This window comes from Sclerotinia sclerotiorum, genomic scaffold, assembly GCF_000146945.2.
Source record: "Sclerotinia sclerotiorum 1980 UF-70 scaffold_10 genomic scaffold, whole genome shotgun sequence".
In the NCBI taxonomy this organism is placed as follows: Eukaryota; Fungi; Ascomycota; class Leotiomycetes; order Helotiales; family Sclerotiniaceae; genus Sclerotinia; species Sclerotinia sclerotiorum.
Window position 1 is genome coordinate 873,447 of NW_001820826.1, and position 26,428 is coordinate 899,874.

The window sequence follows — 26,428 nt, forward strand, 5'->3', positions numbered from 1 at the left end:
CCCGGGCAATAACCTTAAATCAATATTCATAGCAAGTTGTATGTGCTCTGCATTCTATGAGACGAGCGAAACAATTGAGTTTCCCCAATCAACAGACATTATATTCTCCAATGGCTAAGTCAAAGGGAAAGAGAAAGCAGCAGAGTCTCTCTATCGAGCAAAACATCAAGAAGGTGAAGACCACAAGTATTATTACTCCACCTCCAGAACTTTCGACTGAGCCCAAAACCCTCCATGATCTTTTGATCGCCGAAGAAGATATCGAAATATCCGTGGACACGCTCAGCACATTAGCAAAGAATCCTGCTCTTATAAAATCGAAGGCATGTAAGGAATTACGAACTGCGGTTTTCGACTTTCGAAATGCTTGCACAACGGGCTTCAATGCGTCTAGTATGCTATCTATCATCGCGCAGACGCAATGGCGAACACTAATTATGATGTAGTCGATACAAACCCTACGGCGCGTATCAGCGGTGCTCTGGCGGATGAAGGGTATACCGAAGCTAGGATACTACTCGCGGAGATGCGAATTCGGGAGCAGAAGCCTAAATTAGGTGCGCTCTGCCGATGGGTTCGAGATTTAGACGTCGTTAGTGGCTTAGCGGAACAACTAGACAGTAGTGGAGCAAAGAGAACGGCAAGAGAGGAGCAATTGCTAGTTGTGTTAGATGCAATACTTAGAGTCACTGGCCCGGTAGATTATTCGACTGAGGATGGAACGGCTATAAATGGTCCTATCGTGCCAAGAAAGGCATGGAATTTGAGGGATGATACGATACAGCGCAAGCAAGTATACGATTCGGTTTTGGACGGGAGCATACTCGATTCTTTACCCAAGGACATAAAATCCAAGTTTCGCGTCATTGAAACAACTCCAGGTTTGGATCGCAAGCCAGCAAACCTCCATCCGGCGATTCTTTGGGCATCTCAGGACAATGCCATTGCTTTTTCTGATAGCCCTCCTAAGACGACTCACCACACACATCCCATTGTACCGAATCTACATTTGCTCAAGGACGTATTGAGTCCAGAAGAGTGTATTCGAATCATTGCTGCAGGCGAGACCGTGGGATTTACACCAGATGCCCCAATACGCGCAGAAGGCGAGGAAAACAGTATTTTGGCTCATAATTTCTATTGGGTTGCGGATAATTCTTTCTGCGATGGAGTATGGAACAGAGTTAAAGAATTTGTTCCAACACAAGTCAATGGTAAACAGGTGAGAGGTCTGAACAGGAGATTTCGCGTTTACCGCTATGTCCCTGGTGCAGAATATCGTGCTCATATTGGTGAGTAATTTTCCTTCCGCATCGGTTCGTTCCATCTTGCTGAAACTTATCTCCATAGATGGCGCTTGGCCGCCGTCTGGAATTGACCCCACGAACGATAAATATATCTACGATTCTTCTCCTGCGGATTCAAAACAGTCCTCTTTATTCACATTTTTGATATATCTGAACGATGAGTTTGATGCTGGCGAAACAACCTATTTTCTGCCCAGCGCGAAAGAGGGCAGCATGAATGCATATTCGATAAAGCCAATTCAAGGTAGTGTGGCAATGTTCCCACACGGTGAAACTGAGGGAAGTTTACTTCACGAAGGCACCGGTGTGAAAAGGGGCCCGAAGGCATCAGCAAAGTACGTGATTCGGACGGACGTTTTATACGACGTCGACGCCAAATGAGAGAATTTATCTGTAAACCGAACATGTATGATATCAGGACTCGGCATGTAATAATTTCAGGAAACTTCTTGCCCATAGGTCAACATCAATTTTCCAAGAAGTCCACTGCTACACAAAGAAAGAACGGTGCTAAGTAGATCCAACCATTCAAGTACCGAACGGGGATTCGGACCGGAAGCAACGTGTTGGTTTTTCGGGAGTTTATGCTAAAGTCAAATACTGTCCTTGGCGGGCATATCAACCTCATATAAATTAATAACCCCATCTAAACCTCATGTGTCTAAATTGCGTTTTGCGGGGTCAAGTGATCACATGTCCTGTAAGAGGTAAGATCTTACAACAATCGACTCCATACTCAATATAGAGACTATTTCTAGAGGCACAGTATACGGGCCTCCGTAGTCTTCACGTTTCCGGCTATTGATTGCCACAGATGAGTCGGGTCGCCTAGCACGTGGAGCCTTGACTACCAATGTAGATCGATGAGGCACCACGGGTTCATCACCGACTCAAATTATCCAGCTAAATTGCGTGATCCGCTGTTCCGCGATGACCCCGAAATGGCTATTCCATATGTTGAGGTTGAGTGGTCTGAACGTGAGTATATATCAACAACCAACTGTTCCTTCCGTTGCCCATTCTTTCTCGCATATTTGTCTTCCTTTGCAAGTTGATTTTCAGTACAAAGATGCAAGTTCTTTCTCTCGTCCTCCTAGTTCTAGCGACTCCCATCCGCGCTGCAGCCGGCGATGGAGATTGGGCTGCCGCTTATACCAAGGCTAAAACGGCTCTGGCAAAACTCACAAATGCGAATAAAGTTACACTAGTTACGGGTGTTGGATGGGAAAAGGGACCTTGTGTTGGGAATACTGCTGCTATACCTTCGATTGGATGGCCAGCATTCTGTTTGCAGGATGGTCCTTTAGGGTATGTAAATTTTACTTGAACTCGTGATTTTTTCAGTGGATGAAATGTGAATGGAAAGTGGAGGAAATGATGATGACCGATAATTTTAATGTTATGCGATTTTTAGAGTTCGATATGCTCAAAAAGTAACGGCATTTCCGGCGGGCATAACTACAGGCAGTACATGGGATACGGATTTGATGTATGCGAGGGGTTATGCTTTAGGTATGATATCATCCTTTCGTGATCGATGGGGTTGAGATGCAAATTTGTATGAATACAAGCTTATTCTATATGGTAGGAGCCGAAGCAAAAGCACTTGGTGTTCATAATCAGCTTGGTCCAGTGGCTGGACCTTTGGGGAAAATACCAGTGGTTTGTAGCTCGTTATCTTTATTTGAGATATATTCATGAAAACAATACTGATAATCAAAATAGGCGGGGAGAAATTGGGAAGGGTTTAGTAATGACCCATATCTTTCTGGTGTTGGTATGGCGAATGTATGTTCTTCCTTTCCTTGAACAATTGATCGATAGTATGAAGAGAATTGACATTGTATTATAGACGGTCCAAGGTATGCAAGCAGCGGGTGTTCAAGCATGCGCAAAACATTATCGTAAGTCAATCCCTATCCATATTGTCCAATTTTTAATTAGATATCATAGTCGGAAATGAGCAGGAATTGAATCGAGACAAAATGAGTGCGAATATCGCTGATAGAGTCAACCATGAGGTTCGTATTCAAATCTACCCTCACAAATTTCAGGGAATGCTTATACATTATAGTTATATCTCTGGCCTTTCGCCGAAGCAGTAAAAGCAAACGTCGCATCTGTAATGTGTTCATACAACAAATTCAACAGCACATATGCGTGTGAAAACCAAGCTTTACTTACCGGATTACTAAAAAATGAATTGGATTTTCAGGGTTATGTTGTTAGTGGTATGTACTTCCTCAAACCGTGGATATATGTTAGTAATACACAAAGAAGTATTAACGAGTATATACAGACTGGGCAGCACAGCATACCACAACAGGTAGCGCGAATGGGGGAATGGATATGGCGATGCCAGGAGATAATTTCGGCGACAATAATTTTCTCTGGGGAAACAATCTCCTCAATGCCGTAAATGCGTAAGTTTCCCAAAGAATACATACATAAATACCAAATATTCACAACCCTATCTAACAATCCCCAGCGGCACAGTCCCCCAAACCCGTCTCGACGACATGGCTCTCCGTATTCTCGCCTCTTGGTATTTTCTCGGCCAAGACACAAATTATCCTGTTGTTACTGGCTGGAGTTCATGGAATGGCGGTGTTGGCGGTCCAAATGTTTCATCGGACCATAATACTGTTGCTCGAGCTATTGCTCGTGATGGAATTGTGTTGTTGAAAAATACTAATAATGCGTTGCCGCTTAAGAAACCTGCTAGTTTGGCAATAATAGGTCAAGATGCTATTGTGAATCCGGCGGGTGCGAATTCGTGTACGGATAGAGGGTGTGATACAGGGACTTTGGCTATGGTATGTTTTTTAGACTCTGTTATATTGTTTGGTTTTGTTGTATTTTCTAGCTCTGTGTCGTTTAGCTCTTTTATGCCGTTTAGTTCTTTTATATTGTTTAGTTCCTCCATATCGTTCAACTCTTTTATACTGTTTTGCTCTCTTTTATCATTCAGCTCTGTCGTATCTGGTCCACCTCATGGTTTGAGTCGAGGAACTAATCGTGACATAGGGTTGGGGCTCAGGCACAGCCGATTTCCCATATCTAGTTGCCCCATATGATGCTATCAAAGCCAGAGCTGCCGCGGACGGCACAACTGTGACCCTCTCAAATACAGATTCTACATCAACCGGAGCATCAGTAGCCAGCGCCGCCGCAACAGCCATCGTATTCATCAACTCTGATTCGGGCGAAGAATACATTACCGTGAGTTACCCACACACCAATATCATTTCCTTTTCACTCACCCAAAAACAACAGGTCGAAGGAGCAGCTGGTGACCGCATCAACCTAGACCCCTGGCACAACGGCAACTCACTCGTGTCAGCCATCGCCGCCGTAAACAAAAACACCATCGTCGTAATCCACAGCGTAGGCCCCTTAATCCTCGAATCCATCCTCGCCCTCCCAAACGTCATCGCCATAATCTGGGCCGGACTCCCCGGCCAAGAATCCGGCAACGCACTCGTAGATATCCTGTACGGATCCGTCTCACCCAGCGGCAAACTCCCCTTCACCATCGCAAAAACCCAATCCGATTACGGAACTGCTATTGCAAATGGTGATGATAATTATTCCGAGGGTTTATTTATCGATTACAGACATTTCGATCAAGCTGGTCTGACTCCCCGTTATGAATTCGGTTATGGATTAAGTTATTCCTCTTTCTCGTATTCGAATCTAATACTCTCATCAATATCTTCCTCCTCAACAGGAAATAACGCGCTTCTTCCTGGAGGAAAATCAAATCTTTTCGATATTATCGCTACGGTTTCCATTACGCTATCTAATAGTGGTAGTGTCCCCGCTGCGGAAATAGCACAGTTGTATATTGGATTTCCGGACTCGGTACCCGGTACACCTCTGAGACAACTTCGTGGGTTTAAGAAGATTAGTTTAGAGGCGGGTGCGAAAAGTAGTTTGATGTTTGAGTTGAGGAGAAAGGATTTGAGTTATTGGGATGCGGGTTCGCAGATGTGGGTTTTACCAGTGGGATATTTTGGGGTTTGGGTGGGCGCGAGTAGTAGGGATTTGAGATTGGAGGGGGTGCTTTCTGCTTCGAGTGGTAGTTCGAGTATTTCGTCTCCTACAACCTCCGTATCAAGCTCTACTAGCAAAACAACAACAACCCCAACTACTCCTCAACCATCAACCAGCTCAAGTTCAACCACTACTACGACGAGTCCAACAACCCCAACAGGTCCAACTCAAACCCTCTACGGCCAATGCGGAGGAATCGGATACACAGGCCCTACTATCTGCGCCAGCGGATCTTGCAAATTTACAAATACTTATTATAGTAAGTTTTTTTTTCCCCTCTTACTTTTCGCCCCTCTAGTTTAGGTTTGGAACATTCTTCTTTCAATTCTGCTTTTCCCCCTGCCTTTTCAATAATATAATTATTTTTTTACTCTTTTTTAAATTTTTCTTCTTACTGTTTATTATACACCCTTATCTGTTATTATATATTTTTTTGTCCCTTCATTCCCCCCTTCCCCTCCCTGCCCCTTTAAAATACCACTTCCCCCAACCCCCAACCCCTGAATATCGTATAAAAATAAAAATAAAAATAAATAAGAATAATACACTAACCCATCAAACCAAACAAATTAGGTCAATGTTTACCTTGACTTGATACTTAAAAGTTAAAAGTCAAAATTTGAAAGTCAAAATTTAAAATTTAAGCCTCAACACCTCAAGTCTCAACACCTGGACGGTACACGTATGTATGTTAATCTTATATTATACTAGGTTACCTAGGTAAGTATCTATGATTTGAGATTGTTAGTGTATTTGGGGATTTGTTAGTGGATTTAAGAGTTAGGAATTGAGGATTGAGAGTTAAGGATATAAATAAACGAAAGAGGGGAAGGGAGGAAGGGAGGTTAAAGAGATGAGGATATTAGCCAATAGATAAAATAAAAAGAATAGCATTTTAAATTGGGGATTTCGAGCTTGGGGGTACGTGTTTATTTTATATATATATATTTGTATGTTTGGTGTGTAAATAGGTATATAAATTGAAATAAAATGAATGATTTTTCAAGGGGTTCAAGGTCTGAGTATATGTGTACCTAGATATACGATTTCATTTTATACACCTGAGTAGATATGATTAGATAGGTATTTATTCATTTCTTCGATTTCATTGTTTTAACTAATTCACCGCTTCATTTTAACTACCTATCATATCATCAATCATCATCTCAATCTCATTCTCATTCCATCCTTTCATCCTATCACACCGCACCCTAGCCCCCCAAATAACAAGGAAATTCTGGTATATTGCTCCACGAAAACCGATTACACCTCCTTGATGCCCAAACACATCATATTTAATGAAAAATCCCCATCCCACCTATCCCATCCCATCCCATTATCCTAACGAAAACTCCTTAATGTAAGATTAGGTATGATACATTTTGAAACCCAATATTCTATCCTTCCCACCCCCCGTCTCCAATTCCCCATCCATACTAACCCTTCTCAATCCCATTGCTACCCCCCAAATACATTCGAAACCACCTTCCTACCCCTATCCCCCACCCTCTCTACCCTCCCCCGCACCCCCCACAAAAATAACCACATTAACCGCCGCCGCATACGCCTCCCTAACCGCACAAGCCAAACAACTCCTCCCCACCACCGCCACCACAGCATTCAATCCCCAATGACTACACCACGCCCTAGCCATACACTCATTATCCTCCACGCCCCACGCCTCAATCACCAACACCGTATCCTTATCCACTCCCTCCATGAGTTGATTAAATTTCCATTGTGCCCCCTTCATATCATAACCTTCATCCCACGAGCCCTGAATACCTAATTCCTCCGGTTGTGGCGCCCATCCCAATTGTAAATCTTCGTTTAAATTGGCGCCGCCGACTCCAGCCCAGTTATGTATATCGAGTAATTGGTTCATGCGCGCGACTTTATAAACGTAGTCGAAGAAGAGAACATGTGGACCATTAGAACAAGGATACGCCGTGATGAAAGAAACATCATGAGCTAATCTCAACCAATGCGATTGTCCTCTCCTAGCAAAAACCACACATGCATCATAAGTAGGTGGTCTCTTTCCTATCTCGCTACTTCTCTTTGGGGAGCCACCATCAAGCTGCTGATTTGGTTTCGCTACGTCGAACGCTAATTTTTCAATACGGATATTATCTATGGGTGGAGATTCCAAGTCGAGCTTGGGTAATACGAATTCGCTCACGGGATAAACGGGATCGTTTGGATCGGGAGGACCAAGAGGATCAGATCGAACTCTCATGCTTAGGACGTCGGTTTTGGTGATAGTTTGAGGAGACATACGTTGACGAATTCGCAATACTTGAGTGCGTTCAATATCCACAGAAGCGAGAGCCGGACCAATCCAACCAGCAATCTCTTGACAAGTAGGAGCGAGAACTTTACCAACGATACAAGTAGATGCCCAATACGTACTACCCCTATATTGGAAGCCAGAATTGGGATGCATATGTGTAAGGCCACCAAGATCAGCACCTCCATCTTCATCGCAGTCAATTAAAGTATTCATGAGTAGCCATGGTTGAGTTGGTCCTGGTAAGATTAAGCCAGTACAATAAGACATAGCATCTGCAGACCGATCTTCAAGAGGTGAAGCATCTGGATCTAGCTCTTTTAAAGCTTCATCTACCATGAGTAAATTAGGCCACTTCATAGCTCTTGAAAATTTGCGTAGAGCTTTGACTTGTGATCTCTTTTTGAGAAGGCGAAACTTAACTATTTTGATATCAGCCTCTATCTTTACGTACTACTTATATGATATGTGAAAACTTACCCTGCTGAAGATCATCGGTAGTCTTATACTTCTCAATAGTCATACATTCTCTCCACTTCTTCGCAACAGCCAGATCCCAAGAAATCCACGGTGGTAATTGTGCTAGCAATCTCTCCTTTGCTTCTTCCGAATGATGCTTCGACTGAATCCTCAATTCCAACTCCATGCTCAACAACAATTGATGAAAAAAGGCTCGATATCTTCCATGATCAGAATATGCCCCATCAACAAAGAATTTAGCCACAACATGATTCCTAGGTTGACTAAAATCGATCCACTCACGTCTCGACAACGCAATTATTAAATCCGCAATTTGTTTCTCCATCCCCTTTTTAGCGATGAATGACTTGTCGAGGTCCTTAAGTAAAATTTTGTATAAACTCTTATACAGCATATCCTCATTTTCATCATCGATTCCACTTTCCAAATATATCAATCGATCCAATATAATTTGTAGATCCACATCTCTCAACGTCTGAACACCCGGGTCTCGAAGCTCAATAGGTGCATGAGGTTTGCCATTAATGCTACACCAGTGATTCAATGTAATCGTGCCTCTCAATGTGCCATAAGCAAAAGCCATACTTGGTTGTTCAAGAGTATCCCATGGTCGATTTGCTTCACCAGGTCCTTGTAATCGCATAGAATCCGCCAGAAATGCCCTACTAAATATCTCCGCACGATCACTTCCGGCTCCTCCATTTCCATGACAAGTCGCATATAGCGCAAAGTATTCATCCGAAGCATGTGGGATCGATTCCATCGTTCCTCTGAAAACAGGTACCCCGGTCGCAATCAGTTGCATGGCTTTCCCTTGCGACAATTCATCATCGTGCGAGTGACCAACAGGTGGCCATTCTATCGATGATTTAACCTTAGGCGCTCTTACACCCTCTTCTGTGTATTTCGATGATCTGCCTGTGCTAGGTCTTGCATGATGGGGCGAACGAGAGGTAGAAGTACTTGGCTTAATCGAAGGATGTCTTTTCGGAGAAGCAGAATGCGGTTCATCATCTGCGCGACGTCTATGATCTGTATGTGGTGAACGGGAGGTCGAGGTACTTAATTTGACCGAATGATGTCTTCGAGGATTTTCGTCATCTTCGCGATCTTTGCTATCTCGATGTCGATGTCTGTGAGGAGAAGTCGATCCATATCCAGCATCGCGCTCCCCATCATCTCCATCCCTTGAACGCTTATCCCGATTTCTCCTACTCCTCCGATGTTTTCTTCGTTCCCTTCTCGGTCTCTGTTCATACTCATCCTCAATTACTGGCTCCGGCTCTGGCCCATCCTCACTCTTCTTCTTGCCCAGAATTAAACTGGCTATCTTGTCTTTAACACCAACCATTATCACCTTCTCACTATCGCACTCTGTTCCCTTATCAGATTATCAAATTCCCAGTCTCCGATCTCAAAATCCACAGATATTCTCGCATTTATCCGTATCCGTATCCGTATCTGTATCGTCTCCGCAACAAGCCGCGTCAATAAATACCTAGTTGACTTAAAATGCGATTCACGAGTTCACCAATTCATAAATTCTCTCAAAGTGCAAACCTTGTGTGACCAAGTTCCTCAAACAAAGTTTCTCAAAAACAGTAGTAAGGCTGAGTTACAGATGAGTGAGAGAGTAAGAATAAAAAGGCAGATCAAGATCAAGATCAAATCTTTCATACAGATGACTGTATAAAGCGATGAGGTAATTCCTCGAGACAGGACCAAATCATACTGATCTCTCGGGAAACCAATATACTTGGAGTCAAGTACATTCTCCTGATAAAAGTTGGACAAATATGTTACAGGAAAAGAGATACCCACCATAGCCTTGTCCTTTGCATCTCTATCCTTCGCTTATCTCGGTTGTTCTGCGGGAAAAATAGATATTTCATGCTTGATGAGTTAATCTTTGGACTGATAGGAATCACCGAGTACCTTTGCGATCAAGTCATGATATCAAGATACAGATTGAAATATTACTACGGTTTCTAAATTACTCACTTTGCAGTTGAGCTAATAACTTGGTATACATATGCAGCGTTTCAGGCTCAAGCTGGGAACATACAGCTAACGATCCACTACCCCTCAATCACCCATCCACCTTACAGATCAATCTTGAAATCCTCAGAGGTTTGATTGGCCAACATGATGTTGGTTGAATGAGATCCATCCTCTCGGTACTTTTCCATAGCTTGTCGATACTACACGCATATTAGTTAGCCATCATCTCAATTTTATACGACGTCGGAGGCGCTTACCTTGAAGAAGAAATTGAGAAATAACGAAATCATGAGGGCAGCGCTGACAATCATTGGCCCAATCAAATTATCAAAATCTTTTCCGCTTCTGGCAACAATCATGTTTCGCCGCGTGTAATGCATCCAGTAGCCCCAACCTCCAGCAAATATAGCAATGATAATATATGCAATACCCATAGCTTCTGCAATTTCATCCAACCCTGCGGCCGTGTATAAACTAACGGCAAGAGATCCCAATAATATGCATATATGTTGCCATTTCAAAAATGTACGTTCGTTAGCCAGCCAAACTTTGGGTTCGACTTGTAAAGGACCTGAATCCTTGATGTATTGAGTAGGTTTGGTGACGCCTGGAGGTAATTGAACACTTCTTGATCGGCGCGATTGGGCATAACGAGAGAGAGAGAAAGATGGAAACACAGATGCCAATGTACCATATCCACTTTCATTTCTCGAATCTCTAGTCTCTTCTTCATCATTCCCAGCATCTCCAGAAGTTGCAGGACCATCCAGGTGAGATCTTCTGCCAGCCCTCTCCTCAGTGATCATTCTCTCCTCCATATATGACCTACCCACTGGTGAGCTGACAGCAGGTTTGAAGCTTGCACTAGCTTTATGGGAAGTTCCTAAATAGCTACCAACTACAAGATCATTCTCGGCCTGCTTTGCTTTCCGGGATTGATCTTCATCGAATGCCGCTTGTGGGTCTTTGCGAATATCATCCGTCAAGTTTCCATGCCACGAAGGATAATCGTTGACATAATCTTCGAAAAGAGATACAGCACCTTGGAGAAATTTAGAGAATCCTGGGGCTGCGTACACAAGATGTGAACCCATCAAATCCTGTACCCATTGAGGCTGCTTCTTGGTTGCACCATCCCTAACCTTGATCTCCAATACCGAATATGGGAACCTCGATATTTCACCTGGGTTTATGTTGCTGAACGGATACGACATGGCACTACTATCGATGTCGCGTCTGTGCCAGCTCTTAGGATCTCTGCAAGGTCGATCCTCGTCTATACAGTCTTCCCGAATGAATGCCAATTGAGTATCGATAGATATTCTGACTCTGTCATCCAACGGCTTCTGAAAGGCCGTCCGCGTGTAATTAGCTCGCAACATTGGTTGCAGGCCATTCTTCTTGATGAGTGATTGAATATCGTCCACGGTTTTCTTGAAGGCCTCAATTCTGGCTTCTGGCTGTCCTTGCCGTTCCATTTTTTGTATGCTCTTCTCCATCTTGTATTCGCCTTTGATGAAAGCGTCGATGTACTTTTCCTTTATCAAAAGCTTCTTTTCTTCGCTAGTGCCATTTTCATGTGCAATCTTTTGTTCGAAATGAAGCTCTGGATTGTCCTTCAATTGGCCGTACCACCTTATCCGCAGTGATGTTGCCTCTTCCTTCTTTTCTCTCTTTTGATCATACAATGTGAAGTCTGGGCTGTCGAGATAGAGAGAGTTAAGGGTCGGGTCGGCTTGGGGTTCGGGACTTTTCGAGGATGGTTCACTATATACCACGGCTGGAAGTCGGCGAAGAATATACGTTTTGACTTCCAAAAGATTATCGGGGTGAACCCAAACTATAAGAAGACTTGTTAGCATAGGGCTCCACCTAGGGGCATAGCATATTTACATTTATAGGCGGTATACTTTTCCGGCGTCTGTGATTGTGATTGAACCTCAGATGAAGTCGCGGTAGGATCCGAGTTATCATCCAGCTGTTGGCGAACAATAAAGTACATCATAGACAACTGGTTGAGCAATGCTGAATAGCCCTGTTCCGAATTGAAAGGCCTCTTCTGCAAACTCATTTGTACCATAGGCCTAATCTTATAGTTGTTACCCCTCTTGCGATCATGTTTCTTAACAATCTTCAAGAACGCAGTATAATTGATGCTGCTGTATTTCTTTAGTTCCTTGGTATCATTGATGATAGCATCAAGCTCTTCTTCAATCTTCTTGAATTTGGCGGTATTCACATCATCTTTCGATTTCACATCTTCAGGCGCAAGTTCTTTGAGTTTCTCGCCCGTTGCATTAGCACGCTCCTCCAACTTCTTAAAGGTTGAAGCTTGGAAAGATGCTATCTTTTCTAGTTGAACGTTCAGGATCTCCTCGCAGAACTTTGTCTCATCATCAGCGGTCCATGGCCTATCGGCACCCTCAGATGCTGAATCTTCTCGTAGGAGGTGTTTGAGCTTCGCATAATCAATATATTGATCCTTCCATGGTTGGTATATTGACCTCTTCAATGTTTGACCGAAACGCATAGTGATAGCGGATTGAAGTTGTTGTTGGTTGAATAAACGGTAAGAGTGGAATCAAAAGTCGGAAAGATTTATTTGTGAAGCTTGTAAGGATGTGAAAGCTAGGTCAGAGCTTATTATTCAGTGACGAAATCAAATGTGAAATCAGATAAATATCAATACACAGAAAAGAACACTACAATAAATAACACGAAATTAAACTAATCCATACAAAATCCTATCACTCAAGACAATAACTTCAAAATACAACATTATAACAACAATTAACAAAGAAAAAGACAATTGAAAATTCAAACACCAACATCAATTATGTAAATTGTGAATCTAGAACAGGGGAATTTCGAATGAAGCATGTCAGTTATGATAATCCACCAGATCCTCCACCCACGTGCATAAAAGATCTAATGCGATTGCACCGGCACGTTTTCATTTTCACTATCTAGGGTAGGATTGTGACGTCCATACAGGCATTGAGCCAGAACCGGATATCCATAAATTACTTCCCGGTTTTGCTAATATGCATATAAGATACGACTCTACCAATAATATCAAGTCCTTACATGGTAGAAACTAATCAGATTAATACACTTCGAAAAGCATCAAAAAAGGAGCATATCATATCACATATCTAAAGCCTAATTTCATAACATATAACAGTTTGTAATATAAATTTTGAATTTCTTTCTCTGCTTGCTCTTCTCGCTCTCGCTCTCACTTGCAAAATACATCTATGTATAATAAAAAGTAAGTTCAAGGCAAACTACTCCAATTCCCACGCATCAATCATTCATCAACACCCCCGGAAGAAAGCATTCGCACTCGCTGGTATCGTAAAAAAGACATAACCATCATGAGGTGATATTGCAATGTGGACGGCCCCACCTCTCCTGTTTTTCCTTCCATGAACAATGCATATACGATATTCGTCCATTATAATTTGAATCCCAAATCATGTCGCTGTTCATCTGATTTTCCCAATAATGCCAGAAATATGCCTTTGATATGTGATATGTTCATTCCAGGAAACGGTTAACATTCGTACCACTACATAGCAAGTGTCGTAAATATATTAAATTTTAGTATTTTGTGTCGTTCCTTATGTCGCAGCAGCTGCGATGAGTTGGATAGGAGCACGATCAGCACGTCCTAAGATCTCACGTTTAGGATCTCGACCAAAGATTTCGGATGCGGTGCTCTTAACGATACCACCAGTGACAGGCAAAGAAGAGGATCCTTCCAAGTAGCGATCGCACTCTCTAGCACATTGTCTACCTTCGTTGATACCCCTAAATTTGTTAGAAAAATGTGTCAAAATAGGGCTGCAGTTTATGACTTACCAAACGATGAGAGATTGTCCACGGCGACAATCTCCGGCGGCAAATATACCCTCGACATTGGTGGAGTATTTTCCAGGAGCTGTCTTGACATTCTTGCGTCCATCCTTCTCAATTTCATCACCAAGAACACGATCCTCGGGACCAAGGAAGCCCATAGACAAGAGCACAAGATCAGCTGGGAAGAATTGCTGGGATCCTTCGATTTTCTTCATGTCCCAACCACCAGTGGAAGATCTGGTCCATTCGACACGGATAGTGTTGATACCCTTGACCTTTCCAGTTCCATCATCAACAAACTCTTCAGACATGACACAGTATTCACGAGGATCTTTGCCCATGTGTTGCTTAACCTCAGTATGTCCATAGTCTACACGGTAGACTCGTGGCCATTGAGGCCATGGGTTGTCACGGGCGCGCTCATTTGGTGGCTGAGGTAAAAGCTCAAAGTTTGTGACCGATTTGGCACCGTGACGAACGGAAGTACCAATGCAGTCATTTCCAGTGTCACCACCACCAATAACAACGACATGCTTATCCTTGGCGGAGATGTATTCGTTATCAGCAAGCTCCGAGTCAAGCAGGGACTTGGTGTTGCGGTGCAAGAATTGCATGGCGAAGTGAATACCTTCGAGGCTTCGGTTCTTAATTGGTAGATCACGAGCAACAGTGGCTCCAGTAGCGATCACCACTGCGTCATTTTCAGCCTTGAGATCCATAAGCTGGACATCTTGACCAACTGCGACGTTAGTCTTGAATGTGATTCCCTCAGCAGCCATAAAATCGGTACGACGCTTGACGATCTTCTTGTCAAGCTTCATGTTTGGAATACCGTACATTAGCAAACCTCCAGCTCGGTCAGCTCGCTCGTAGACAGTGACTTTGTGGCCAGCTTTATTGAGCTGATCGGCGCAAGCAAGACCAGCTGGTCCAGAGCCGATAATGGCAACAGTCTTGCCAGTGCGGACTTTTGGTTCCTGTGGAACCATCCAACCCATGTCGAAACCACGGTCAATGATAGCACATTCAATGGACTTGATTCCAACAGGATCTTCGTTGATACCAAGGACACATGCACCTTCGCAGGGGGCGGGGCAGACACGACCAGTAAATTCAGGGAAATTGTTGGTAAGCAAAAGACGGTTAAGAGCATCCCTCCATTGGCCCGCAAAAAGTAATTCGTTCCATTTAGGAATAATGTTGGAAATTGGGCAACCCGAGTCAGATTGACAGAATGGAACACCACAGTCCATGCAACGAGCAGCTTGATATTTGAGCTCATCTTCATCGAGGCGCTTGGAAAGTTCAGCCCAATCGCGAGTTCTAGTCTTGGCTGAGCGATATTTCTCGGATCGACGTTGATACTTCATAAAACCCTTAGTTTTGTCCAAAACCAAAGATCGCTTTTTTTCAACGGCAGCATCTCCAATAGTCTCCTCGATATCCTGGAGATCAGATGGCTTCTTGTTCTCCTTATGGTTCTTCTCATGAAGTTCACGGGATGGATTTCCTGGAAGGAATGGCAAAGCAAATCTTGCCTTCTTGGCTTCAGCAGCCTTGGCAGCTTCTTCTTGAAGGACACGCTTGTAATCAACAGGTAGAACCTTGACGAACCGGCGCAGTGCTCTGTTGAAGTCGAGAAGAATGCGTGCAGCAAGCTCAGAGCCAGTGTAGTGGTGGTGATCTTCGATCAAGCTTCGAACGAATGCAATCTCAGCTGGGTCATCAATACCCGAAGCCTCAACCATCTCTGTGTTCAGCTTGGACATGAAATCTTGCTGGATATCGAGAATGTACGCGATACCACCAGACATACCGGCAGCGAAGTTACGTCCAGTTGAGCCCAAGATGAGAACACGACCACCAGTCATGTACTCGCAACCATGGTCACCAACACCCTCAACTACTGCAGTGGCTCCAGAGTTTCGGACGGCAAATCTCTCGGCAGCAACACCACGGAAGAAGACAGTTCCGCTAGTCGCACCATAAAGGCAGACGTTACCAACAATAACGTTCTCTTCAGCCTTGAAAACGGCGGAACGGGGCGGGTAGACAATCAAACGACCACCTGAAAGACCCTTTCCTACGTAGTCGTTTGCGTCACCTTCAAGCTCCAAGGTAACACCGGGAGCAAGGAAAGCACCGAAGGATTGACCAGCTGATCCCTTGATATTGACGTGTACGGTGTCCATAGGCAATCCATCCTCACCATATCTCTTCGAAATCTGATATGACAAAGAAGTGCCCATAGCACGATCAGTATTGACAATGTCACACTCAATTCGTGATGGTAGACCCTTATCAAGAGTTAATTCTGCCTCGGAAATCAACTTGTTGTCAAGGCGGACGTAAAGTCGGTGATCTTGTTTGCGAACGTTGAAAGTAGCAACTCCAGGTCTGAGTTTATGAGCAGGAGTCAAAATAAGAGAGAGATCTATATTGCTTGTCTTCTTTGTTCGAAGATCATCCCGTACTCTTAGACATTCGGCGTGTCCAACCATTTCGTTGATCGTTCTAAAACCAAGCTTTGCCATGATGGCTCTGAGCTCATTGGCAATGTAGTAGAAACTATGGGGAAGTCAGTAATTGTCTATGTGGAAGAGCTCTAGGATAAACCGAAGAATCAAGGCTGCATTAGGAAGGAGAAGGATACAGAGGTGAAATATAAAGATAGGGATTGAAGTAGGGAAGTGCAACACGAAAGAAAATGCTATGCTTACAAGTTGATAACGTGCTCTGGAGTACCCTTGAACTTCTTTCGTAGCTCAGGATCCTGAGTGGCTAAACCAACCGGGCAGGTGTTCAAGTGACCTAAAAGTATTAGCAGTCATGTCGAAACAGGAACATAATTCGTTACTCACATTTCCTCATCATGATACAACCCATGGCAATCAAAGGGGTAGTAGCAAAACCCCATTCTTCGGCACCAAGTAAACATGCAATGGCAACATCACGACCAGTTCGAAGTTGACCATCAGTTTGAACGACGACACGACCACGGAGATCATTCAAAACTAAAGTCTGATGAGTCTCGGCAAGACCAAGCTCCCATGGCAAACCGGCATATTTGATACCAGTCCATCGAGAAGCGCCAGTTCCACCGTCATGTCCAGAAATCAAGATGTGATCGGCCTTTGCTTTGGCAACACCAGAAGCAACGATACCCACACCGGTTTCGGATACTAGCTTAACAGATACTCTAGAACGAGGATTGGCACACTTGAGATCGTAGATCAATTGTTTCAAATCCTCAATGGAGTAAATGTCATGATGAGGAGGTGGGGAAATGAGACCAACACCAGGAGTAGAATGACGGGTTCTGGCAATGGACTGAGATACTTTGTGGCCAGGAAGCTCACCACCTTCTCCAGGTTTAGCACCTTGAGCCATCTTGATTTGAAGCTCATCTGAATCAGCGAGGTAGTTGGAGGTAACACCAAATCTTCCAGATGCGACTTGCTTGATAGCTGATCTCATAGTATCACCATTTGACATAACCTCGGAACGTTCTGGATCCTCACCACCTTCACCCGTGTTAGATTTACCACCGAGGCGATTCATTGCAACAGCGAGAGTGGAATGTGCCTCCATGGAGATAGAACCATATGACATGGCACCAGTACAGAATCTTCTGACAATCTCTGTCCATGGCTCGACTTGGTCAATTGGAACTGGATTGCTCTCCTCAAAATTGAAATCAAGAAGACCTCTTAATGTGCATGATTTGATCTGCTCGTATTCGGAAAGAGAGTAAGCCTCGTACGACTTATCGTTCTTCGTTCTAACGGCATCTTGAATGTTGGCAATAGATGTAGGATCGTTAATGTGAGGTTCGCCACCATCACGCCAATGATACTCGCCAGATTCAACGAGGCCTGGAATTCTAACAGTGTATCGTGATGGGAAACCGTTCTCATGGAATCTGAAAGCATCTTCGGCAATTTGTTCAAAAGTTATACCCTTGATTCTCGTTGCAGTACCCTTGAAACATCGGTCCACAACCGTATCGTCAACGCCTAGGGCTTCGAAAATTTGAGCACCTTTGTAACTGGCAAGTGTAGAGATACCCATTTTACTCATGACCTTGAGAATACCACCATCGGCAGAGTACTTGTAGTTGCGAATGAGCTGGTCGTCACTAAGCTTCTTTCTGATTAGACCTTCACGGTTAAGCTTGATGATGCATTCCATTGCAAGGTATGGATTGACGGCATCTACACCATATCCAACAAGCACGCACATGTGGTGAACCTCACGGGCTTCAGCAGTTTCGACTACCAAAGCAGCGTGTGATCGCCACTTGTTGTTCACAAGATGGTGATGGACCATTCCGGAAGCAAGGAGAGTTGACACTGAGACTCGGTCGGCACATGTTGCACGATCGGAAAGAATGATTATTGAATCGTTGTTTTCGATAGCAGCGGTGGCTTGCTCGCAGATGTAATCCAAATGTCTAATGTATCCATCAACCCCTTCGGATCTTGGAAATGTCAGATCAATGACCCTGGATGTCCATTTTGGATAGAACTTGTTGATGTTTTTGAGAGCGTTAAACTCGGGAATAGAGAGGATAGGTGTTGGCAGTAACAATCTACCGCACTGTGATGACTCCATTCCTAACAAGTTTCCTTGAGGACCGACATAACAGTCGAGGGACATGACAATAGCTTCTCTAATGGGGTCAATCGGAGGGTTGGTGACCTGGGCAAACAGCTGGCGAAAGTACTCGTACAACAGACGAGGAGCATTGGCAAGACATGCAAGAGGTGCGTCGTTACCCATGGAACCAAGTGCTTCCTTTTCGTCAGACGCCATCGGTGCAAGAAGCAACGAAACCTGCTCAAACGTATAGCCAAAAGCCTTCAGAAGAGCATCCTCCTGAATAGTACTATCAGATGGCTTGGGGTCCAAGTCAACGACACCTTGGGCAATCAGTTTTTCATGAACCTTGGGTAGGCTGACGAGTTCCTTGTGAAGCCAAGATCGGAAATCGTGTCGCTTAGCGACAGTGTTCTTCAACTCTGCATCATCGATGATGCGCCCCGCGACGGTGTCGACGAGAAGCATCTTTCCTGGTTGCAGACGGCCCTTGAGGATAACACGTTCTGGATCCACTTGGATAGTACCGACCTCAGAAGCGCAAATGATTCTGTCATCATCCATGACATAGTATCTACATGGTCGAAGACCGTTCCTATCAAGATTTGCACCACAGTATCTACCATCGGCGAAGGTGAACAATGCAGGTCCATCCCAAGGTTCCATTTGACAAGCGGCCCACTCATAGAAAGCAGCCTTGGCTGGATCCATGGCGGCATTGTCCTGCCACGCTTCAGGCACCATCAGCATAACAGCTTCAGGTAGAGAAAGGACACCGTTGATAGTGAGTAACTCGAGAACATTATCAAATGCAGCAGAGTCGGAGCCACCACCTTCGACAATCGGGTACAATGATTCAAGGTCGTCGCCGAAAACATCTGATTGCATCACACCTTCTCGAGCACGCATCCAGTTCTTATTTCCTCGAAGGGTGTTGATTTCACCTGGGTTTACAGTCAGTATCAGGGTTAGATTGGGCAATTTACAAGTACCATACCATTGTGAGCTGCCCATCGTAATGGTTGAGCACGATCCCATGAAGGGAAAGTATTTGTAGAAAAACGTGAATGTACAAGAGCAAAATGGGCTTCGTAATCGGCGTTCACCAGATCATAGAAATACTGATAAACCTGTACAGGGGCGAGTTGTCCTTTATAAACAATGTTTTTGTTAGATAGGGAGCACAAGTAGAACCAATTGTGTAAACCAATGGTATGGGTTGCACGCTTTCGGAGTACAAAAAGTTGTCTCTCGAAATGTTTCTCATCAAATAGCTCAGGATCGGTAGTTTCTGGCGAATTTCCTGGGCCATATGCAGATGCTAGCACTACGAAGGGCTGCAATATGATCGGCTCACGAGATGCAGCAGCAGGACCAAGAAGAGTAGAATCTTTAGGAGGCTCTCGCCACCCCAGTACTCTTAATCCCAGTGACTCTGAGATCTCTTCCAATTGTTTCTTTGATTCTTGTAAAGTTTCCTCATCTGGCTTGAAGAAGAGATTTCCCACAGCATATTGACCCAACGGTGGAAGCTTGATATCCGTCTCGCGCTCGAAGTTTTTGATAAAGAATTTATGAGGAATAGATGTCATCACACCAGCTCCATCTCCATCTCTCGCATCGGAACCCACAGCACCTCGATGGGTCATGTTACAAAGCAAGTTTCGTGCTGAGGGTAAAAATGTTAGCTAATGGGTACTTAAAATGTAGAATAAGGGGCCTACCATCGCTGACGATTTTGTGGCTGGGTTTGCCTTTGATGTTACTATATTTGAGATTAGATGTGTCCCCAGTGTGCGGGTTCAAGATTCTCACCAAGCAAAACCCACACCACAGGCATCCTTCTCCAAGCTAGGATCATATAAACCCCTATTTCATGATCAGTCAGGTTCGATAGCAGACTCTCACAAACGGTGGCACTTACTGCTTTACCGGAAGTGCTCCTGCCCATGAATCATTTCCCTCGGCCTCATATTGATATTGATTGTAAGGCTCGTTTTTGGCATCAATCTCGATTTGTCTGTCGTTAAAATCTTCCGCCCTTCCCATGCCCATCGTAGGCAAGGCAGCCGGCGATTATAGGATCGATTTTGTTGTGATTTTGAGAGCGCAGCTCTTTCTTTCTTGATTGATCGAGGTATGAAGAGTAACAAGGATTCTTGAATTCTTGAAAAGCAACTTTTTCTAAAATTTCGAATGAGGAAATTAGCTCAAAAGTATGGTAAGTTGGTAGTTGGAAGAACAAAGAGCTGCGTGTGGTTTTTATGTGAAAGCTTGTTGACGTTGATGCGGAGTAAAAGTCCGGGTGAAGTCTAACACTTGATTGACTTAGCGTAGAAGATAGGTATCCAACGTATGTGACCTCTTTCTTGCGGTAAAGACTTTTTGTTAATCTGGTCCTCGAGTAACATATAATTGTGTTTCTTTGGTAAAAATACAATTTTTTCGTTGCAGGTTTGACGTTTTTGGGCAGAATCAATCGAATTCAATCGCCACTTCTAGTTATTTTGGTAATATTCAAAGTATTACTGATTGTGGGTTTGCATCGACATCCAATATATAGGACTAGCGGGGAAAGGTTCCAGATAAGAGGAGGGGTAATGGTATGAAAGAGAAATTCCACATACATGAGATTATTGCTTCAAAGATTGTCGTTTCAGAAGATTTGAATATGTATTTTTGCCACAATGACAGCTGCACGAAGAAGATACAATATGGGGTTTTTTTTCTGACAAGAGTTGGTAGGTCGAATCAAGGAGAGTTCAAGGGGGAGGAAGGCTTTTATTGTAAGAAGATGGATGCTCCGAGAGCAAGAGAGAGGTGGAGAATGAATATGCAGCGTGAATCGGAGTCGGCCGTCCAAAATTGCCCAAAATTGTCCAATACTACGCGGAAGCTTTCAATTTTATTTTCTTCGCCTCATCATGGATTGATTCACTTATTAACACTTCTTCAGACTTATTGGGAGCAGAACCTAGGTACCGGTACTGGACTAAGTAGGTCAGGAAAGGTATGTGCCACTCGGGAGAGTTTTATTACCTAGGTAGTCTACGGACGGTAGGTACTAGGTAGGTACTCCACGAAGTTCTTCTCAATGTGAGGGTGGTAGTATTCATGTAACCTAGACTAAACTAATTCTCTCATTCATTTCCCCCAAGATTTACCTGCCGTAGTACCTCAGTACATTATTTGAGGTATCCAACTCATACGTCTTTTCCAAAGTATATACAAATATGTTTTCCAATCCAGTAGCTCACAAAGTACATGCCATCACCATATAAAAAGTTAAGGCTTGTTTTGGAAATTTTGGAGCTGTTGACCCATGCTGACCATTTCTCCCACTTCTATGGATTCAACAAGCGATACGTTTATTTCCCCCACACTGCATGAGTGTACAGGGTCAGGGATACTTGCATAGTAAGAACTGACCAGTTTTACTTTGGACGAATAAGATATCTCGCCGAGAGCAACCGCTCCCTCAAGATTTCTGCCGATGTCGCTTCCAGTGAAGTTTCAGTTGATATGTGAAAGTCTTTCTGAGTAACCTTATTAGCATGTGAGATGTGAGACGCATCATTGGTTAAAAGTGTAATTCAGAAATGTTCCAAGGAAACAATTCTACCGGGAATACCCTAGAGATCCATGGATGGACAACATTTCAACGTGAGATTTGGGATCAATATTGGAAACGACTTGGGTGCACACAGCACACACAGTATCGATCTTTGATTTCTCTCCCATTGGTTGAAGCGCCAAGGGTCCCCGCGGTGCCAAAAAAAATTACACACAGGAACATGAACATTTAGTGGCCCGACCAATAGAGAGCTTCAGATAGGCAGATTACCATTGAGATTGAGTGGGTGAGGGGTTATGTCTCCGAGTCCCTTGTTCATACAGCTGTGAAATTATCCCACCTTCAAATTGCATGCAGAGTCGTAGACAAGCAAATCTGACGTTTTCTTCATGCGAGTGCTTGTGGCATGTGTGAATTTCACAAAAGAAGACAGGAGAGAGGCCACGGGAGAGAATTTCCCGGATCCGATGCGTTGTTGGCTGGCAGAATTCGAAAAATAATCAATTTCATTTAAAACGAGAAAACTTTTCCTTCCATCAGGTAATCACATCATCAAAGAAGATGGCGGTCAATAGGATGACAATTTGCTGGTTACGTTGGTGCTTTCCGTCGAATTTCGGGAGAGACCGGGGACTCAAGATGAGGCTAGAATATGATGAACATGGGGAATTTCTTCATTAGTATCATTACTTCATGAGAACAGGGGGCTACCAGGGTCCTGCAAAACGAAACAGCATCACAATGATAATTTAGCACCTCTCAGGGTGATCTGGGATAAAATGCTGTAGCATGGGGACTTGGTGCATTTGTGCACTTGATCAGAAAGTTTCGAGAAGATGAATAAGATTTGCTGTGTGCTCGTGGAATGCAATGCTAGGTGAACATGAATCCTTGAAAAATCACTGGGAGATAACATAATAGTAATTCATGAAGTCCATATTTCTATAAAGATACATCAAGCAATGAAGCATAACCATATTTCTTCCTTTTGATGGATTATTAGAAGAGAGCATTGACTTTATCGACTTAATCATGGATTTTATTGACTTCATACAGACGAGGCTGAAGCCTCTCGCAGCCGTCCCGCAAGGCTGACTATGCTAGTGTGCTTAGCTCGGCCTGGTTCAAAGGAAAGAAGGCTCTGGGCAATGTTTAATACAACAATTCATGTACAACCACTATTCTACCTTCAAAGTACAAATTACCTACAAGAAACAAACCATCATCACTGGAACTCATCTCAAACACGGAGTCATCAGAAAAATGTTTTCACTTCCAAACCTTGCACCGACAGACGTGCGTACATTGTCCCACCTGCTTTATTTACATGAAACCTATAGCTAATTCACATCTTACAGTCTTACAACCTCTGGTACACGTCATCTCATAGTAATATTCCACAGCACGTTGAACCCGCAAACAATTCGTTTGATCATTCCGCTCCGCACGTTACGTCAAACCAAAATCATGGCCTGCGTCGTCAACATGCAAGTAATCGAACTCCTCTTGCACGACTGCGTTTGGATGAAGAGTATATTGAGAGGAGAAAACAAAATGTACAGAATTGGGGAAGTTCTTGGATTAAACCGCCAGGAGTATCAAAGTCTTTACATCAATTGAGGGAAGAGAAAAGGGAAATGGAAGAACATCAAGAAGCTCTGAGGAGAGAACAATTGGCACAAGAACTTGCTGAAGCAGAAGAGGCTGAGACTGAGGCAATGATACCAGTTGATGAGATGGAAGGTGAGATGGAAAGTATGGTGGATCTTGACGATGAGATACCTGATGCGGATGAAAGTGGAATGGGACAAAGTGACTCGGATGATGTCAGCGAGGAAGAGGAAGATGAAGAGGAAGATGATTCCGAGGACATTCCCGGAGCACTCCTACCTTCTCGAATGACAGATGACGCATACAGGGAAGCAATTTCACGTCTTGGACATCCCAGAGGTTCAATGTTAGAAGATGATGGCGCTTCTACAATTGCTGATGAAGATCAATCACAAATGCTACAGGAAGAAGATCTAGTTCATGAACATGAAGATGATAATCAAGATGGAGACATGGAAGTAGATCTTGACGACGATATTCCTGAAGCCGATGAAGGATACGAACACACAGATACAGAAGATGAATTAGATAGCAGCGAGGAGGAAAGTGAAGATCAAGGTCTTCCGCATGGAAATCATGGAGGTCACGGTGCAAGTATGGTTAGGAGTGATGGTACACAAAACTCGATGGATCTTTCTAATCTAATATCACACGATAGTAGTGTGTTATATAGTAGTCCTCGAGGAGCAAGATGATAGTTGTCATGGTTTATTCATGATTGTGATCATAATTTTGGTGGAGGATCCAAATCAACGAACGGCGAGAAACATCATTCGCTGAGTGTTGAGTGCTCAGGGATGAAGCAAATTCATGTTGAATTGAGGATGTTAGTGTTTCATCAGGATGTGAAATTGTAGACGGAGCAATTATCTTTCTTTCTTTTGTTTAATACCCAAATATATTTGCACAGTTCTTATTCAATTGTCTGAGCAATTCAGTTATCTGAGTAACAAATTGACAAACTGGTGGAATCAACAATAAACATACTATGTTATGCTATGCTATACTATACTACGCTATACTATGCCATGACTGCAATGATTGCTATGCTCCGATCATTAAGATACACACCACGCAACGCAACCCAAACCAAAACAAACCAACCCCAGATGATCCCATCTCCATTAATTAACGCCAGCCATGCCATGCCATCGTATCGTATCGTATCGTACCATATTGCATCGTATCGTATTATCGCATCCTATTCTTCCTTGAAGAGCCGATCTACCTAGACCTGGATTTAGGCTTGAATTTGGAGGTTGAGAGGGGATATCATCTTGTTAGGTATAGGTGCGTTGTGATGGATTTTGCTCCTTGGTTCTTTTCTTTTTTTCTTTCGTTCGGTTGCTGAGGTTCCTTGCTTTTTAATTTTCTTCGTAGCTTTGCTTTTTGCTTTCTGCTCGCTGCTCGCGACTTTGCGAGCGCGTGCATTATGGAAGGAATTAATATGTATACAACTCCCCCTCCCCCCCACTTCTTCTCTCTCCTTCCTTTCAGCGTCTCCTCCTTCCCGTCTCTCCCATCCCCGCATCCATTCCCGCCATCAAAAAGCCCAAACCCAAAAAAACAAACCAAAAACCGCCGCAAAAAACAACAACCAAATTTTCCAACTAACCCCCGTCTTCTGACTCATAATCAACATTCGATTCATAGTTCCTCGAATACGAACACGTGCTCCTTCGAAATTATCGTTCATTTTTTCGGCCAGCGCCGAGGATTCGCGGATTTCGTCGCCGATGGCTATGGTCATCTGATGGGATGTTAGGGGGGTGGTAGGGAAAGGGAAGGGAAGGGGATGGGTAATGGAGAGGGAGAGGTGAAAGGGAAAAGGAAAGGGAAAGGGGGAGGAAAATGCGCAGAGAGTGGATGTGGAAAACGTACACTTTTTAATTGTCGGACTTTTCCCATTATTCCCTCTACTTGATCATTATTCTGACTCTCCAGTTCGTTGAGGACCGCATCGCTGTATTGGCCTCTAATGATTATATGTTAGCATATGTATGCGCAAGCGACAGACGGATCGCATAGTCTCCACGACTTCAAGACGCACTTGCATCCATCACATCTATATGGACTCCTGGACTCCTTTCTCTTCCCTCCCTCCCCCTCCCTCTCCTCCTACACTTCCCACATCCAGAAAAAAAAACAAAGCGCATCCACAACATACCTACTATTCGGGGTTGCCGACCTAAAACCCCCGGCACTTCCGCTTCTATCTTCCCTCTCCCCATAACCCCCATCATAACCTCCTCCTCCCCCGGAATATCCTCCTACACCACCCCCAGTATACCCATACCTCCTCGGCGCCGGACTCGAATTCGCACTCCCATTTCTATTCCCATCCCTCAAACCCGCACCACCATTATAATTTTCAAAAAGCGCACTGCGCGGATCGCGTTGATGAAGGGAGGATGCGCCGAATCTAATATTAGATATAAGTCAATTTAGATTCATTTCAAATCTGTAAAACTGAAATGGCGATATCGTATCCTTGAAATATAGAGGAAAAGCTTGCAGATGGGTATGCGCTGGGAATATACAATCGCATATTCAGGCTCAGCAATTCCTCTCCGCGAATGCGCAAACAACCAAAACGTACATAAAGTAATAAATAAGTAAATAAATCATACATACCTATTCGCCATAATG

General features: G+C 43.8%; 6 protein-coding genes across 6 annotated transcripts; 3 read left to right on the forward strand and 3 right to left on the reverse strand.

The window, feature by feature from the left end:
- Positions 1-110: 110 nt before the first annotated feature.
- Positions 111-1,825, forward strand: SS1G_07846 (hypothetical protein; the record flags this gene model as incomplete). The annotated part of the gene is made up of 4 exons (XM_001591170.1): positions 111-393; positions 447-1,292; positions 1,351-1,611; positions 1,767-1,825. The coding sequence occupies 4 exons, from the start codon at positions 111-113 to the stop codon at positions 1,823-1,825; spliced, it is 1,449 nt and encodes a 482-aa protein (XP_001591220.1).
- A 423-nt stretch (positions 1,826-2,248) lies between these two features.
- Positions 2,249-5,953, forward strand: SS1G_07847 (hypothetical protein; the record flags this gene model as incomplete). Its single annotated transcript, XM_001591171.1, has 13 exons — positions 2,249-2,289; positions 2,370-2,615; positions 2,722-2,819; positions 2,896-2,969; positions 3,033-3,095; positions 3,160-3,211; positions 3,261-3,328; positions 3,382-3,538; positions 3,607-3,730; positions 3,796-4,123; positions 4,335-4,529; positions 4,584-5,622; positions 5,937-5,953. 13 exons carry the CDS (start codon positions 2,249-2,251, stop codon positions 5,951-5,953), a joined length of 2,502 nt encoding a protein of 833 aa, XP_001591221.1.
- A 905-nt stretch (positions 5,954-6,858) lies between these two features.
- SS1G_07848 (hypothetical protein) lies at positions 6,859-12,664 on the reverse strand (the record flags this gene model as incomplete). Its single annotated transcript, XM_001591172.1, has 6 exons — positions 6,859-8,075; positions 8,134-9,507; positions 9,694-9,743; positions 10,240-10,334; positions 10,392-11,974; positions 12,028-12,664. 6 exons carry the CDS (start codon positions 12,662-12,664, stop codon positions 6,859-6,861), a joined length of 4,956 nt encoding a protein of 1,651 aa, XP_001591222.1.
- Positions 12,665-13,757: 1,093 nt separating this feature from the next.
- On the reverse strand, positions 13,758-20,649 carry SS1G_07849 (hypothetical protein; the record flags this gene model as incomplete). The annotated part of the gene is made up of 8 exons (XM_001591173.1): positions 13,758-13,947; positions 13,999-16,563; positions 16,716-16,806; positions 16,857-19,538; positions 19,592-20,230; positions 20,319-20,359; positions 20,410-20,463; positions 20,519-20,649. 8 exons carry the CDS (start codon positions 20,647-20,649, stop codon positions 13,758-13,760), a joined length of 6,393 nt encoding a protein of 2,130 aa, XP_001591223.1.
- Positions 20,650-23,335: 2,686 nt separating this feature from the next.
- SS1G_07850 (hypothetical protein) lies at positions 23,336-24,474 on the forward strand (the record flags this gene model as incomplete). The annotated part of the gene is made up of 2 exons (XM_001591174.1): positions 23,336-23,464; positions 23,527-24,474. 2 exons carry the CDS (start codon positions 23,336-23,338, stop codon positions 24,472-24,474), a joined length of 1,077 nt encoding a protein of 358 aa, XP_001591224.1.
- An 848-nt stretch (positions 24,475-25,322) lies between these two features.
- Positions 25,323-26,424, reverse strand: SS1G_07851 (hypothetical protein; the record flags this gene model as incomplete). Its single annotated transcript, XM_001591175.1, has 4 exons — positions 25,323-25,529; positions 25,661-25,742; positions 25,947-26,201; positions 26,414-26,424. The coding sequence occupies 4 exons, from the start codon at positions 26,422-26,424 to the stop codon at positions 25,323-25,325; spliced, it is 555 nt and encodes a 184-aa protein (XP_001591225.1).
- Between the last annotated feature and the right edge of the window lie 4 nt (positions 26,425-26,428).